The 15,025-nt window shown below is 42.3% G+C and overlaps 4 protein-coding genes across 4 annotated transcripts; 3 read left to right on the plus strand and 1 right to left on the minus strand.

The window, feature by feature from the left end:
* Nucleotides 1-204: 204 nt before the first annotated feature.
* Nucleotides 205-4,730, minus strand: rsad1 (radical S-adenosyl methionine domain containing 1). Its single transcript, XM_070923697.1, has 10 exons — nt 4,581-4,730; nt 4,265-4,398; nt 3,975-4,179; nt 3,516-3,881; nt 2,458-2,521; nt 2,221-2,371; nt 1,889-1,943; nt 1,653-1,756; nt 1,159-1,256; nt 205-1,031 (listed from the first exon to the last, which is right to left on the minus strand). Exons 1-10 carry the CDS (start codon nt 4,728-4,730, stop codon nt 994-996), a joined length of 1,365 nt encoding a protein of 454 aa, XP_070779798.1. The 3' UTR covers nt 205-993.
* Nucleotides 4,731-6,165: 1,435 nt separating this feature from the next.
* Nucleotides 6,166-7,843, plus strand: LOC139299994 (GTPase IMAP family member 9). The gene is made up of 2 exons (XM_070922958.1): nt 6,166-6,233; nt 6,813-7,843. The coding sequence occupies exons 1-2, from the start codon at nt 6,215-6,217 to the stop codon at nt 7,841-7,843; spliced, it is 1,050 nt and encodes a 349-aa protein (XP_070779059.1). The 5' UTR covers nt 6,166-6,214.
* A 387-nt stretch (nt 7,844-8,230) lies between these two features.
* btr02 (bloodthirsty-related gene family, member 2) lies at nt 8,231-11,956 on the plus strand. The gene is made up of 7 exons (XM_070923432.1): nt 8,231-8,347; nt 9,537-9,809; nt 9,906-9,983; nt 10,071-10,316; nt 10,416-10,563; nt 10,647-10,673; nt 11,313-11,956. Exons 2-7 carry the CDS (start codon nt 9,540-9,542, stop codon nt 11,855-11,857), a joined length of 1,314 nt encoding a protein of 437 aa, XP_070779533.1. The 5' UTR covers nt 8,231-8,347; nt 9,537-9,539; the 3' UTR covers nt 11,858-11,956.
* A 1,849-nt stretch (nt 11,957-13,805) lies between these two features.
* On the plus strand, nt 13,806-14,729 carry cldnk (claudin k). The gene has a single exon (XM_070923433.1). The coding sequence runs from the start codon at nt 13,821-13,823 to the stop codon at nt 14,466-14,468; it is 648 nt and encodes a 215-aa protein (XP_070779534.1). The 5' UTR covers nt 13,806-13,820; the 3' UTR covers nt 14,469-14,729.
* Nucleotides 14,730-15,025: the final 296 nt, after the last annotated feature.

The raw sequence follows: 15,025 nt of genomic DNA on the forward strand, positions 1-15,025 counted from the left end.
AAACAAAGGGGGTTGTATGCAAGTGCTGCTCATACCGGCCTCATGAATAACATACATCTGAAATGCAGTTATGTCATTTCTGTTAGGAAAACACTGTGTGGTGGTTATATGGACATAAAAACATGAAAGAAACAGGCCACAATAAAATGGAAGACATACCAACTTGCTATTGTATTGTAAAAGAATTAATACAATTCACAGGGATATAGGCAATTATCTGGATACTCTGTTCATTTATCCTTAATGAGACAGGAAACACCTGCATGTCCTTTCACTAGTTAAAACACTTTTGGACAAATCTTTCTCTGGCTGTAACAGCACTTCAATAGTCCTTACTAGAAAGTGACAGAGCGAACACCAGTGGTCACTTACTTTCCTGGAAATAATTAGGAAATTACACACCCATAAAACAAAGCACTTCCAAAGATATCTAATTTACCTATTCATAAGGATTAATTAATACATTTATGTTCAAACAGAGAGAACAAAGTCTATTTAAGAAAAGTTAAATCTTTTTATGAGGATGGACAGAGGATGAAGTGAGAGTTGGCCAGGAAATGAATATTCATATCTATCTACCGTATTATATGTGAAAAGATCACGCACTTGCAGCTACTGTATGAGGTCATATTAATCAAGTCTGAGATTTTAATAAACGCTCTGTCTGCCAGGCTTTTATTGCTAAAATGGCAGTTAGTTACGTTCGTCTCTTCAGGACGTTTATTTACAAGAGCAGCAAAATTCGTCAACTCAGACATCAACTCAAACAATTTCCTGTGCACCGGGAGAGTAATAATTACTCATTCATTCATTTAAATGACTCAACGAGAAATGTTTAGAGCAGCTTTAAAATATATATCAACATCTAATGTTCCAAGTTTCGTCCAGACCAGAGTGGTAGTTACTTACAGTATGATACAAAGTCAATATAATAGAAAAGTGTTGGGCCTGTTTTATTTCTCTAAAACCAGTTAGATAAGTGACTGTTGCTGGTCAGTTTGTGGTGGTCTGAGTTACCATTACAGCTAAACAGCAAAGTAACACTGAAGAGGAAAAACTCAACTTGAATAAGATATGTTATGTGGATTTGGCCTAACCATATCTGTCATCGTGGGTTGGAGGTCTTCTTTGTTTGTCCATCAGCAGCATGGTGGTCTCTGTGTAGCCTCTGACTGGTTTGTCTCTCCAGCTCCACCAGTAGAGCTGGCAGTAAACTGTCCAGTAAAGCCAGTCCATCCCAGGAGCAGCGTAGACCTCTAATAAGGAAAGATGGGGAAAAAGTGTAGGGCTGCAACGATGAGTTGATTGACAGAAAATTAAATTAATTATTAACATTCCCTGGTTCCAGCTTCTCAAATATGAGGATCTGATGCTCTTCTAGGTCCCATATTATAGCTAACATATAGCATATTTTGGGGGACTGCTGGTCAAGTAAAACAAGCTAAATTAATTCGTCACCTTGGGTTGTTGTGGGAAATTAAAACGGACATTTTTACCCATTTTCTCACATTTTACAAACAAACCAATCAATCAAATAGTAAGAAAATAATCGAGTAGTCGATATTGAAAATAAGTATCTATAATCTGTTTCTAGCCATAGAAAATGTAAAACTTTCAAATTCAAGCACTGTAAAATGATAGTCATAAGTCACCTGTCATCAAGAATGAGCCGTCCACTCTGTAGCAACTCTCGGACGTCGGTGGATGTGCCGAAGGCTTCATGGAGGCCCAGGTGAGGGCTAAACAACTCCCAATGCTGTTGAACCAGCAAATGACCACAAACAACATTATCACATTTCACAAAATTGACTGAATAGTGAACATCATCTTCACTGGCTGAACAGAATATTTTCCATTAGTGTTTTTCATGTTGGTATAAAGGCCTTACCTTGTGATTAATGCCCTCGGTCATTCTCATTCCCATCACTAACACCTCCTCCAACCTGCCAATCAAACGTCTTTCATTACAGAACTTCAGAGTGACAAGACTTTGATAATAACAAGGACGAGTCTGATAATAGCACTTCACAAGGACAGCGTGTTTGGAAGAACAAGCACATGTGCAGCGACCTCCAACACTATGTTTCTCACACTGTGCGAAATCACACTGGCTGACACATGATTGTTATATTTCACATGGGCTGAAAATGTCTGGAAATGGCAGCTGTCCCCTTGTGAAATAACCAAAAACACTCATTACTCAAAACTCCTGCAGCTCACAGTTCAAGATGGCTGAGTTGAATCCTCCTCCGTGTCCCATGTCCCCTCTGCTGGACTTCACGGATCCAGACGTCAGGCTCCAGAGTCTGTGTCCGGGCCTCCCGAGTGACACCCCCTCCCTCCTCCGGAAGAACAAACCGCCCGTGTGATCCTGTCACAGACGGAAATGTTAAAACTAACTTTTCCACAAGTATTCAAATTCATCGATTGCTGCTTTCAATCTAGATGATAGATCACCTGGGCCGACACCGATGTACTGACTTCCCTTCCAGTAGCCCACATTGTGGTGACTCACGGCGTTCTGCGTAACACAAAAGTAAATTAATTAGTATTATTGTGTTGTTGTGATTGGTTCATGAGGCCATATGGTGCAAAACAGAGCAGACATCTGCCATGTTGATGAGTACTGGAGAAGACATTTCATCAAAAACAAAACAGAAAAGCTGAATAATAGTCAGGTCAATTTTAACTCTCACTCTTATTAACTGTTAATAAGGTATATAAAATATGAAAGTGTTTGAGAATTAAAGGATTTTTCTCAAAGCAACATGAAGGACTAGTTTGCCAACTGTTGCAAGAGTAAACAAGAGTCTTCAGCCACTCCAGCAACTCTGTGAGGCTGCACTCACTGTGTGGTGCTTTCAGCTAAATGCTAACTTCAGCATGCTAACATGCTCAAACCAACAATGCTAACATGGTAATGTTCAGCAGGTATATTGTTATGTAATGTATCTCAACAACTGTTGAACGAATTGCCATGAAATTCTGTACAGACATTCATGTTGCCCTCAGTGTGATTTGTAATAACTTTGGTCATTCCTTAACTTTCAGCATCATCATCAGGTCCAAATTAATGTGTCTAATAATCTGCTTTATGACAAACAACAACAACAGATCACACACCTATCAGCTTCAGCTACACTTTGCGTTTAGTGCTAATTAGCAAATGAAGGAAGATGGTGAACATGGTAGACATTACACCTGCTAGCATGTTGACACCTAAGTACAGCCTCACAGAGCTGCTAACATGGCTGCAGACTCGTAGTCTTGTTATTTCATTTGGATTTGGGTTTGTCCTCTCTTCTTTCATCTTTATTTAATTATGTTTTCTATTCTAAGTTACTTTCCTGAACATGTTTTAAATGTTGTAGTAATTTTATTTTGTATTCCTTATATAAAGCACTTTGCCTTTAGTTTTCCCAAGGTTCTCTACGAATAAACTTCTCGAAAGCCTATAATCTTCATGAAAGAATCAATGTCTCTCAAGGTGAACTGTCTTTCTGCTGAGGACTTACATGTCTTGCAAAGTTAGACACCTCGTACTGCAGAAAGCCGTGCTGGTGGAGAGTCCTCCTGGCACGCTGGTACATCTCTGCCGTCACATCTTCAGCGGGCACGGTCACTTCTCCTCGCAGCACCTGTCTGAACAGCTGAGTGCCTCGCTCCAAGGTCAGCTGGTACAGGGACACGTGGTCGTCACACACCCTCAACAGCTCAGACAGCTCTTTCTCCCAGGAGTCGACGCTCTGATTGGGCCGTCCAAACATGACATCCACCGACACCCTCCCGGGGCACAGCCTCCTGGCCTCTTCAATAGTTTGCAAAGCCTGATGAGAACCGTGGTCTCTCCCCAGGATTTTCAAATCCTCATCCTGCAAAGACTGAAGGATTGAAAACATGATATGGAGATAATCTAATCTAATTATCATCATCATCATAATCAAATCTTCTACGATCAGTGTTTATACACTCACCTGGACCCCAATGGAGAAACGGTTCACCCCAGCACGGCAATAGTCCTCTAACTTTGACATTCCCGCAGGAGTAGGGTTGACCTCGAGAGTGACCTCTGCCTCATCTGAGAGACTCGCTCGCCTGGAAACAGTCTCCAGGATTGCAGCAATGGTTGAGGGGTGAGCCAGGCTTGGAGTCCCACCACCGAAAAATACTGAGGTAATGCTGTGCGGAGAAAGCACAATTAAAGGTGGGTGAAGGCATGTGTTGAACGGCACTGGATGATTCCATGTGGAACAAATCACCATACCAGGATACCTGACTGAGCTGCAGCAATGTCTCCGTCTCCCGCTGAAGGCACTCAGTCATTATGTGGCTGTTGTTCTCTTTGGGTATATACTTGTTAAAGTTGCAGTAAGAACATCTTCTGAGACAGTAAGGCCACTGTAGAAGGGAGGAGGAAGGTCACTTTGGGCAAACTTTCTAGACAAGACATAGCATTTACATTTTGAAATAAGCCTAGAGTGAAAAATAGATCTAATTCAGTGCATGGATATGCTTCCGCAGATGTGTGCGTATGTCTGCATATTAATATTTAATCTTGAAATTGACTTAAGCCGGCTCACGTGCACGTAGAGAGACGCCTGCTGCGTGAGACGCGGAGAGACTGTCCGTTCAAATACATCTTTAGTTATTTCTCCGCCGGAAGTGTCAGAGAAGCAGCGCAGACCGGGAGAGAGGGCACGTCTGGCCGCACGCGACGTGTGTCTGATCATCCTGGTGACTGTATCTAATGTTTAACTCTCTGAGTCCTGAAGCGAGGTTGTCCTAAAGCAGCTACACACGCGTCTGGCTCCATCATAAAAATGAACATCGTTTCCATGGCAACGACGTGGCCAGAGTAACGTTAACTATAAAGTCACTTTTTGTCTGTTTACAAGTCTCTTCCTGGTAGCGGTGACGTCGCTCCAAACAGGAAATACGTAAATGTGATTCCTTCTTTGTGTGTTACGACGTTTGACCACACGGAGGCGCTGGCTTTCATGCACATTTTGAGAATCAAATTGAAGCTGTGAGGAGCTCCTAAGGTTTGGCAGACAAATTATATTTAAAGTGGAAAGTGAGTTGTTCTATTAGGCACCTACTTAGAGAACTTTAATACTTCATCCATTTATAATAAGTTAAATAATCATAAACCCTTTTCGCATAATTTATAAAAAAAAAAAGGACAGCTGCCAGAGGAAAACTTTCATAAATGCAATGTACATGAACATCTAAATAGGAAGCCTATTCGTGTTGGCCTTTTTGCATGAGGCTGATTTAAATACCAGCAGGTCTTAGTAAACACTGTTATTTGTTGTTGCAGTGACAACACATAAAGTCTAGTCTATATTTGGAATATAAATGTGTGCTCTACTCACACAGGATCAAACTAATTTAATGAGCTATTGATTTCCCTGATCCCAGGAGTGACAGTGAGATAACCTTGTGGTGTCAGAGTGCTCATTTTAACAGAGAAGCAAAAAATCAACACTGTTCGAATGCATTCATTCATCAGGGTTACAGCTAATTAAATCTCGTCATCATGTTGAGGTAAGTGGCCAAAAACAACTCTTCAGTCAATGCTTGTCATATTCAAATAATTACCTCCGATCAACTCTGGAGAGTTTGTTGTGATGATGATGGTTATACAAGTCACTTATATGACGTGTGTCTATATGTAAATAAAGACATGAGCCAGTCAACATCCACCACAAAGAAAATGTATTAGGCGCAAACTACAAACATACAAAACACAGTAGTTTATTAAGTAATTAATCAAAGTATTTCATTAAAAATGTCAATAAATGTAAATGTGCTCACTGCTAGCTTCCAACCCTGGGGATATTTTCCACTTAATACTAAATCTCGTACCCAATTACCTAATCAACAGAGAGAAAGAGAGAGACACACACACACACACACACAGAGAGAGAGAGACACACACACAGAGAGAGAGAGAGAGAGAGAGAGAGAGACACAGAGAGAGAGAGAGAGAGAGAGAGACAGAGAGAGAGAGAGAGAGAGAGAGAGAGAGAGACACACACACACACACACACACACAGAGAGAGACACAGAGAGAGAGAGAGAGAGATTAGCACGAAGGATAGAGATGTGTTTTCATACAACACTTATGGTGATGAGTTCAGTCCAGAGAGAAGCTGGAGAAGTTTGTGATAATCCAAATTTAAAGAGTGAATCTGTGCTGTAAATCGGCCAAATGGAAAAGAGGAAGAAAGGTAAGCTCAGTGATTTAATATGTACAGGGGTACTCTGCTTCACTTTAGCTCAAGCTACAAAGCTATACCTGCTTAACATCAGTATGTTAACATTATCATTGTGAGCATGTTAGCATGCTAACCTTAGCATTTAGCTCAAAGCACAGCCTCACAGAGACACTATGGCTGTAATCTTAAAGCTACGGGAGAAAACTAAAAGAGGAAATAATTTTTCGTCATTCTGGCAGTGCATTGTTAGAAAAATGCAAAATTTTTGAAATATCAAAAAACATAATGAAAAAAACATGACAACCAAACACAAATAAACTGTATCAACATAGAGGATCAACAGTGATTGGCAGTACTGGTTATTGGCCTTCAATCTAGTGTTAGCAAGAGTGGTTAATTTATGTTAAAGGGAGTCATTTTTCATGAATTGTTTACATTATTTTGTCAGCCTCTTGTTCAACCTATTACATACGAATTTGATGCACTTAAAAGCTAATGATTCTACTGCAAGATAATGTTAAACATAATATACACTGACAATAAGTGCGAGCAAATGCACTTTCTCAAATTCTGAACTTCACTTTTTCACAGGATCTACAGAATTAAGGCTCATGGTGGTCGGTAGCAGCGGACCTTCACAGTTCCTACTGACAAATGCCATACTTGGGAGGGAGGAGTTTTCTAAGGATATCACCAGCATTTCTGACAGCAAGAAGAATATTGGAGAGCTGGCTGGTAGACGAGTGGCTGTGATCAATGGACCAAACATCTATGACAAGGATATATCTCAACCCAAGAGGAAGATGGAGCTGAGAAGGTCTAAGTGCTTATGTATTCCTGGTCCCCATGCCTTTCTTATTGCCTTTGACATGGAGAAAATCTCCCCAAATGACATGAGAGCCCCCAAACTGATGAGGAAACGCTTTGGAAGACACTGTCTGAGGCACTGCATGGTCCTCCTGGCCTACGAAGGAAATCTGGAGGGGGCTGCCCTGGAAGACAGAGTTCAGAAGACTGACTGGCACCTGAGAGAGTTGATTGAGAAGTACGGTGGACGTTTTCACTTTTTCAGCAAGAACTGGAGAGATCGCAGCCGGGACAGAGAGCTGCTGCAGAAGATAGAGCGGATGGTGGCCTCTTTAGGAGGTGGCTTCTTCTCCAGCAGAACTTTCCAGAAGGCAGAAGACAGCGTGAAGAAGGAGGAAAAGAGGCTCAGGAAGCAGAGGACCGCAGAGATAGAGAAAGCATGGAGTGACATGGAGAAGCAATGCATAGCAGAGGAGTTGTATCAACAGAAGGATGCCTACACCGCCAGTGTCAGCGCAGAGATCAGAGCCAGGGCAGAGATGGACAATGGATGGCTCAGAACATCCCTGGCCAGAGGACTGGGAACGGGTTTTGTTGTGGGAGCGGTCATGGGTGCGCTGGTTGGGTCTATAGAGGGGCCAGGGGGGATGGTTCTTTATGGGATCATAGGTGGTGCAGTAGGTGGGTCGGCAGGAGGAACAGCCCAAGTGGCTATAAAGCACATGGAGGACAGAGTGGCCCCTCCTGCCAGACTCAACTTTAACTCAATCTTTATCAATCGCTTCTTTGCAACTCCTCGTCCAGGGACACAGTGAAAAGAAAAACTGTACATCATGTTCTCTTTGTATCTAACTGTTGCTTATGTAGCCTTCAAATGCGCAGCTCCCTGTAGGTAGAAACAGAAACGTGACTTGTTCCATATTATGCTACTGTTTTGCCAAAGAACAGTTTAAGGGGATTACTAACAGTCAGCCTCATGGCTGCTTTAAACTGTACATTTGTGTTTTGAATAAACAGAGTTGTGATTTTTGGCAGCACATGTGAGAGTGTGTTGTTTGCTAACCACATACCATTTTGTTTAACCTCTAACATTTCCTGGTGTCTTGCTGTAGGTTAGTTGAAGTGTGGCTCAGATAACATTCAGGGTGGAGTTTCAACTGAGAGTGCCTTTGTCTAAAGCACTGCCCCTTTCCAAGACAACACACACACTTAGTGCACCTGTCGAGTGTATGCCGTATCTATGCATTATTACCTGAAACTGTGAATAGAAGCAGTGCAGACTAACTGCAGTGTTATCTGAACAAGATCAACTTGGATAGGTAAGACCACACTCTGCATTTACATTCATACAGTTTCACTTTTGGGAAAACTGCTTATAGACAGAAATCAGACTTCTGACTCATTCATGAACATGTTGCATAATCCAAGAGTTTTTCCTACATGGATGTACATGGAGTACAACGGAGTCAGGACAAAACTCAGGAATCGCATGAAAAACAACCTTAAGATTTCAGTAGCTGCTGCTTTGTGTTGAGTTGTCCACATTACGTAACAAACCATTTGGCTGCTACCTGTTTGACGACATACTTTACATCACTTCTTTTACTTGGCTGCCTCCGTTCTCTGTCTGTGATCACAAAGAAATTCCTTTTAACTCACAATTGACAATGAGAAAGAAGACAATGTGGTAAATAATCAGAAGGCCAGAGGCTTCACAGTGGGGAGCGTTCACCAGTGAATGTAATGTTACTTCAGTAGATTAAAACAGAATCACATATCCTGTCCTTTGTGTATCATTGTATAATATCAGAGGAATGTCATTCTGCTGAAGAACATGACGCCCCTTTTCTGCCCCAAGAGCCTGAGTGCTGCATAGCTGAGCTGACAAATAAAAAACTTTGATATTAAGTTATAATACATTTATCAAAAGCAACACATATTTCAAATGACAACCTTTTGTTAATTTTGCAGTATTTAGCTTTAAAAGACAGCCACGTAACAATAGGTACTCATATACAGTGGTGTAAAGTAACTAAGTGCATTGATTCAAGTGCTGTACTTAAGTACAATTTTTAGGTACTTGTACTTGACTTCATTATTTCCATTTTCTGCTACTTTATACTTCTATTTCACAACATTTCAGAGGGAAATATTGCACTTTTTACTCGACTCCACTACAATATAATTACTAGTTACTTTACAAAATTAGATTTTACATCAAATACATAGAATAAACATATGATAAGCTTATAAAAGGCAACATATTGTAAAGTGTTTACCAACCTTTTTGGCTTGTGACCTCTTACAAAAGAACAGTTTCAAGTCGGGGCTTCTTGTCCCGTTTCAGATGTCTGCAGTATGAGTTGATAGCAGTTCCACCAAAGAGACATTTCCTCTCTAAACTGTTCAATTTGTGCATTTTCTTCTCCTTTCTGACCCCTAGGTCGGGAGCCTAGCCTAAAACTAGCTCAACCCCTTTTCACACTTTGTTGATGTTGTCATTTTCAGAGTATGGCCTCTACAATTTGCCTCCTCCCCGAAAGGCACTTCTTGTGCTCTCTGTGTAGAGACATCTTCACCAGCCCAGTGACCACACCATGTGGACACAGCTTCTGCTTGTCCTGCCTCTGCCACTACTGGACACGACACCAGTCCAAATACTGCCCCCACTGTAAGAGAGTGTTTACTGACAGGCCGGACCTCAGTGTCAACCACATTCTGGCTGACCTCTCAGACAACTACAGGAAGACTCGACCACAGAAACCACCTGATGAGGAAATGGTACTTCGTTGCATTTGCCAGTTATCAGACATCATTTGATAATTAATAAATCTAGTATATTTCATGTATGCTTATGTCACGGTTGCACATGTACAGGTTGTAGATGTTGAGCAAATGATTCAAGAGAGGCTGCAGAAGATAGAAAGGTTGAAATATTCCCTGGAGCTTCAAAAGGTGTGTTGAAAACCTCTGCATCATTACAATCATTGTTTTTTTTAAATGTATATCGTTGAATGCTGATGCATGATGATGTCCAATCAGAACTCTTACCTCAGAGAGGTGCGAGAGAGCCAGAAGGTCTTCTCTGCCCTCGTAAATGCAATGGAGAAGAGTCACAAAGTGGTTGTGGCAGCAATTGAGGAGAGACAGGAAGAGGAGGAGAAGAGAGTAGAAACACTGGTGGGAGAGCTACAACAGGAGATCCAGGAGCTGAGGAAGGAGACCTCTGAATCTGTTTCTCAGATTCCTGTAAACAGCGATCAAAGTGACGACACGAAGCAAGTTACCGTGGTAAGCACCTTTTACCTTCTGCAGATAATATAATGATGATGGAGAAGCTGCGACAGTGGCTACCATCAGTGAAATGTCTTTGTTTATGTCATGCAGAACAGTGTTTCCACTACGTGCCCCTCTGAGTTGAAGGAGTGGTCCAAGGTTACCGTAGAAACTGACCCTTGTGTTGGGATCACCAGACGAGCACTATCAGACATGATGGAAAAGATAAAGGTAGAAGTCAACAGGCTCTCCAAATCTGGTGAGTAACACTTTTTTATCTGACATTAAATCAACATTTCACAATAAATTCAATCACAATGACGTTTGTTTTTCCTTTGACAGAACTTAAGAGAATAGAGAAATACACAGGTAAGGCTTTGTCTTCACAGAAACAAATATAAGGGAGTGAACACAAATCAGGTTTCTTTTTGCTAAGGGGAGGGTAGTCTGATGTTTTTGGGAGAATAGAGAAGAAGCTTTTTATTTCTGAAGGCCCCAAATGTATTCAGCATTCCCTCACAGGATTATTTAGAAAAATTAATCAAATAGTCATTTGCAGAGGACAACAATCCTATTTCTGTTTCAGGGATTTATTTTTCCCATCAAATTAAATGTTATCTCTACCAAAAGTTGTTTCTTCCTTCACTTTCTTCTGCGTCATAACAAAACCTTAAATAAAGTAGGCCTATATTATAATTCAAGTTCAGCCTTTTGTTATGTTTGACACAAACTTAATTCCACCAATTGTGAAAACGATTAATTCTGAAGTTTAAATTAAATGACATCGCCTTAAATTCTTTATTAATGGTGGGACCCAGAGATATATTTTGAGATATTAGGGGGAGGGTGTTGCAGTTTTCAGTCAAAGCTTGGGTCCAAATAAAGTATTGATAATGCTGGGGAGGCTCTTACAATTTTTTAAATTGTAATTTTCTTACAGTCCTTTACTGCTAAAGATGCCCATGTTGTTTAACCCAGTCTTGACCTTTTCTCTTCCTTCTTTCGAAGTGGATGTCAATCTGAGTGCTAAGACCGCCCACCCATTCCTCTCCGTCTCAGATGACAGAAAACAGGTGAGACACACGGACAAGCTTCAGGAGGTACCAGATCATCCCAAGCGGTTCGACCGCGTGGCAAACGTGCTGGCCAAAGAAAGCATCAGCAGTGGGAGGTGCTACTGGGAGGTGGAGGTCGGGGAGAAGATCGAGTGGAACCTGGGTGTTGTCAGACAGTCCTTAAACAGGAAGGGCAAGTTTACCGTCTGCCCTGCAAATGGTTTCTGGACTTTAAGCCTGAAGGCTGGGGGCCAGTACATTGCCAACACCTCTCCTGTCACCCCGGTGGCTCTGGAGCAGAGACCCAGGAAGGTGGGCGTGTTTCTGGACTACACAGAAGGCCGCGTGTCCTTCTACTGCGCAGAATCTGGAGTCCACATTCACTCCTTCACAGATACATTCACTGACAGGCTTCATCCATTCTTCAGTCCTGGTCGCCTGCATGGCGGCAAAAACGCTGCTCCCCTTAAGATCTGTTCTAGTTTCTGCAGCATCTAAACATCATACTTAAAACACGATCTAAATCTCCAGTATAAATACGGCTGCTTGTGATTATCTTTTCAGTATCAATCCAGTTTGTCAAATATATTTATTTAGTTGCAAAACCATATGAAAAACTACAATGAACCACATTTTCCCTGTCAGAACAGTGAACAAGAGGTTGCACAAGGACTGACTCCCTACACTCGAAAAAACTTCAATGAAACCCATAAACAGATTGAAAAGGAAAGAGGAGGGCAGAAGAAAAGAGAATGCTCTCATAAATGAACAAGTGAGGCAAAAAAAGAGGAGAAAATGGGTTGCTGAGTTGGATGGATGCGAGGGGCTGCAGGGTTGGGACAGAGGTTGACGAGGAGCAGGGAGGGAGGGCACAGCTGAACAGCAGGGCATTGTGCTCGTACACCAGGCACTGGGAGACACACTCAAACACATTCACTCATTCACACACTGACACGGTCGTGCACACAAGCGCATGCTTCTGCCCACTGCCGCACAGACTTGTGCTGGCATCTCAGAGGGCAGCCCCATCTCCAGTCCAGTCCTGGGTGTCGAAGCCGATCGACCCTCTCTGCTTCAGTTCACCTGACCTCTGAGATACAGCCTCCCCTGCTCTGCAGCCTTCTCGTGGACTGAATTGAATCTTCTCAGGGCCGTCATTCACAACTCCGGGCATCCCAACTGATCTACGCAAGCAAAGGAGCCGTAAAACTAACCTGTGGACCGAGGGGAGCCGTGAGAGTACTTCATTTGAGGTAAATATCCCTGATAATATCCTCTATCAGGGCATTAGTGACTTTTCCAAAAATGTCAAAAGACTAGACTGTAAAACTGATACTTTTGCATGACGTGTTTTGAGTTTGATGGAATATAAAAAATGTTCCCAGTAATTCAACTATTATATGTTTAGCTTTAATATCCCTATTCAAGTAGTCTCAGTGTTGGAGGCAGGTGAATGGGATGTTATCAGTTGCTCTTGCCTTATTACAATGTTTGAATAATTTCCTTTATTGTAGGCAGAGCCACTGGTTGTACCAAAGATAAGGACATGTTCCTAATGTGAGGTCTGGGGCCTTTAAGGGACTTTCAGAGAGGAATTATTAATTACTATAAATCCATGCACAATACTTTGTAACAGTGGGAGAATGTAGGCCTGTCAGGATTATTATTCGAGGAGTCATATGATCCATTGTTATCTGCCCACTTTCAATACTTAATGCAAATCTAATAAAACTCCTCTCAGATGGATATCTATTGGATAAATGTTTATCTAAAAGGGGTCCGATGGGTAAAGCTTATCCCTCTGACATTTTTCCATCCATCCTTGTCATGCAGCAACCCCTGGATTGATTGTGCAGGGAAGGTTTTGATTCACAGAATTGGTAAAATGTAGATACTGAGAGCTGCGATAAATAGATGACATAGGTCCTCCTGGCCCACTCTACAAGCCTTCATGAAAGATGCTTGTGTTCAGAGTCTCCTCATGTTTTTCTGAGATAATCCACTCACCCGGCAAGGCGTAGCTCGACACCCACAGCTGTGTCAAAGACAGCTATTCTCTGTGGTTCTCATTGGAATCCACTAAACATGGGCCTCCCAGCCTGTTTCCAAATATTTATGATAAATATATGCTGCATTAGTCTTTTCATACTTTACTAATGTGATGCTCGTTGTTGTAAGTAGTAAGAAGTTATAAATACTTTTGCAGTACCATTTGTATGATGAATAAAAAACTGATTTAAATTGGGTCTGTGTTTTTTGTCATTTCCAGGATACCTGTCCTTGTCTAACCCAAGCTGAACTCAGCGACATCATCACCTGAAGACCCAGTAGTGGAGCACGATATTTCCAGTACTATAGACTTTCACATTTCTTTGTGGGACTATAAGTGGGCCCTTTGCAACAAACAAAGACTGAAATAAAACCAAGACAAATCCATCTGATTCAAACAACACCTTTCACCATGGCAACCACGGGCATGCAGTTGCTGGGCCTCATCATGTCCATTGTGGGTTGGGTGAGTGGGGCGATAGTCTGTGCCATCCCCCTGTGGCGAGTCACTGCCTTCATCGGTAACAACATAGTGACGGCTCAGATCATTTGGGAAGGTCTTTGGATGAATTGCATTGTGCAGAGCACAGGTCAGATCCAGTGTAAGGTGTATGACAGCTTGCTGGCTCTGCCCAGTGACATGCAGGCAGCCCGCGGCCTCACCGTGTTCTCCATCCTGATCTGTGGCCTGGCTCTGGCTCTGGGGGTCCTTGGAGTCAAGTGCACAAAGTGCATCGGTGTAAACAGCCTCAAGGCCCGTATTGCTCGCATCTCTGGCGCCCTTTTTGCCATCGCTGGGTTCCTCTACCTTGTGCCCATCTGCTGGACTGCCCACTCCATCATCAGGGATTTCTATGATCCACATGTGGCAGCCCCCCACAAGCGTGAGCTCGGCCCTGCCCTTTACATCGGCTGGGGGGCATCAGCTTTGCTCCTCATTGGGGGATCTCTGCTCTATGCTGGGTCAAGTCCCCCTGGAATCCCAGGCTCTCCCACCTTCAGCAGTGGAGAAAGTAGTCCCCGCAGGGCACCTGCCACACAAGTCAAAGGTTATGTTTAAGTTCCCAAAATGTCTGAAAGCCTTCAAGTCCCAGAAATACACCCCCAAACGATGACAAACCTGATTCCTCTCCTTTTGATTTTGCTTCTTGTAATTATTTTATATTTAATGTTATTCCAGTTTGCTTTTTTCTCTGAAAAGCCGCAGGAGGCTGTTTAGGGAAAATTGAACTCATTTCATTATTTCATACCTGATGCCCCTCAGTAACCTTTTTCTCTGTCTGTCAGTGTAAAATACAATAAAGTTGTTGGTCCTCCAAATCCTCTCTTGAGGGAAATGGTGTGTGTTTACATTTTTATAGTAACATATAAAAGCTCTTATGTGTTTGAAAGTATAGTAGTTTTAAAAAGAAAATCTTTGTTTTGCTCATTTATGTAAACACTACGAGGGCAGTGAGCTGCTAAGTGGAGAAGAACAATAGAACAATGGGGATGTGTGTACATTTGCTTGTGGTGCCATATTGTTGTGTGTGTGTGTGTGTGTGGTCCTCCATCTCCTATCTTCCATCTCCTCTTCCCTGTCTTGGCCACCCGGTGCCAGGGACAAAGAAAAACATC

This window comes from Enoplosus armatus, chromosome 17, assembly GCF_043641665.1.
Source record: "Enoplosus armatus isolate fEnoArm2 chromosome 17, fEnoArm2.hap1, whole genome shotgun sequence".
Lineage (NCBI taxonomy): Eukaryota > Metazoa > Chordata > Actinopteri > Centrarchiformes > Enoplosidae > Enoplosus > Enoplosus armatus.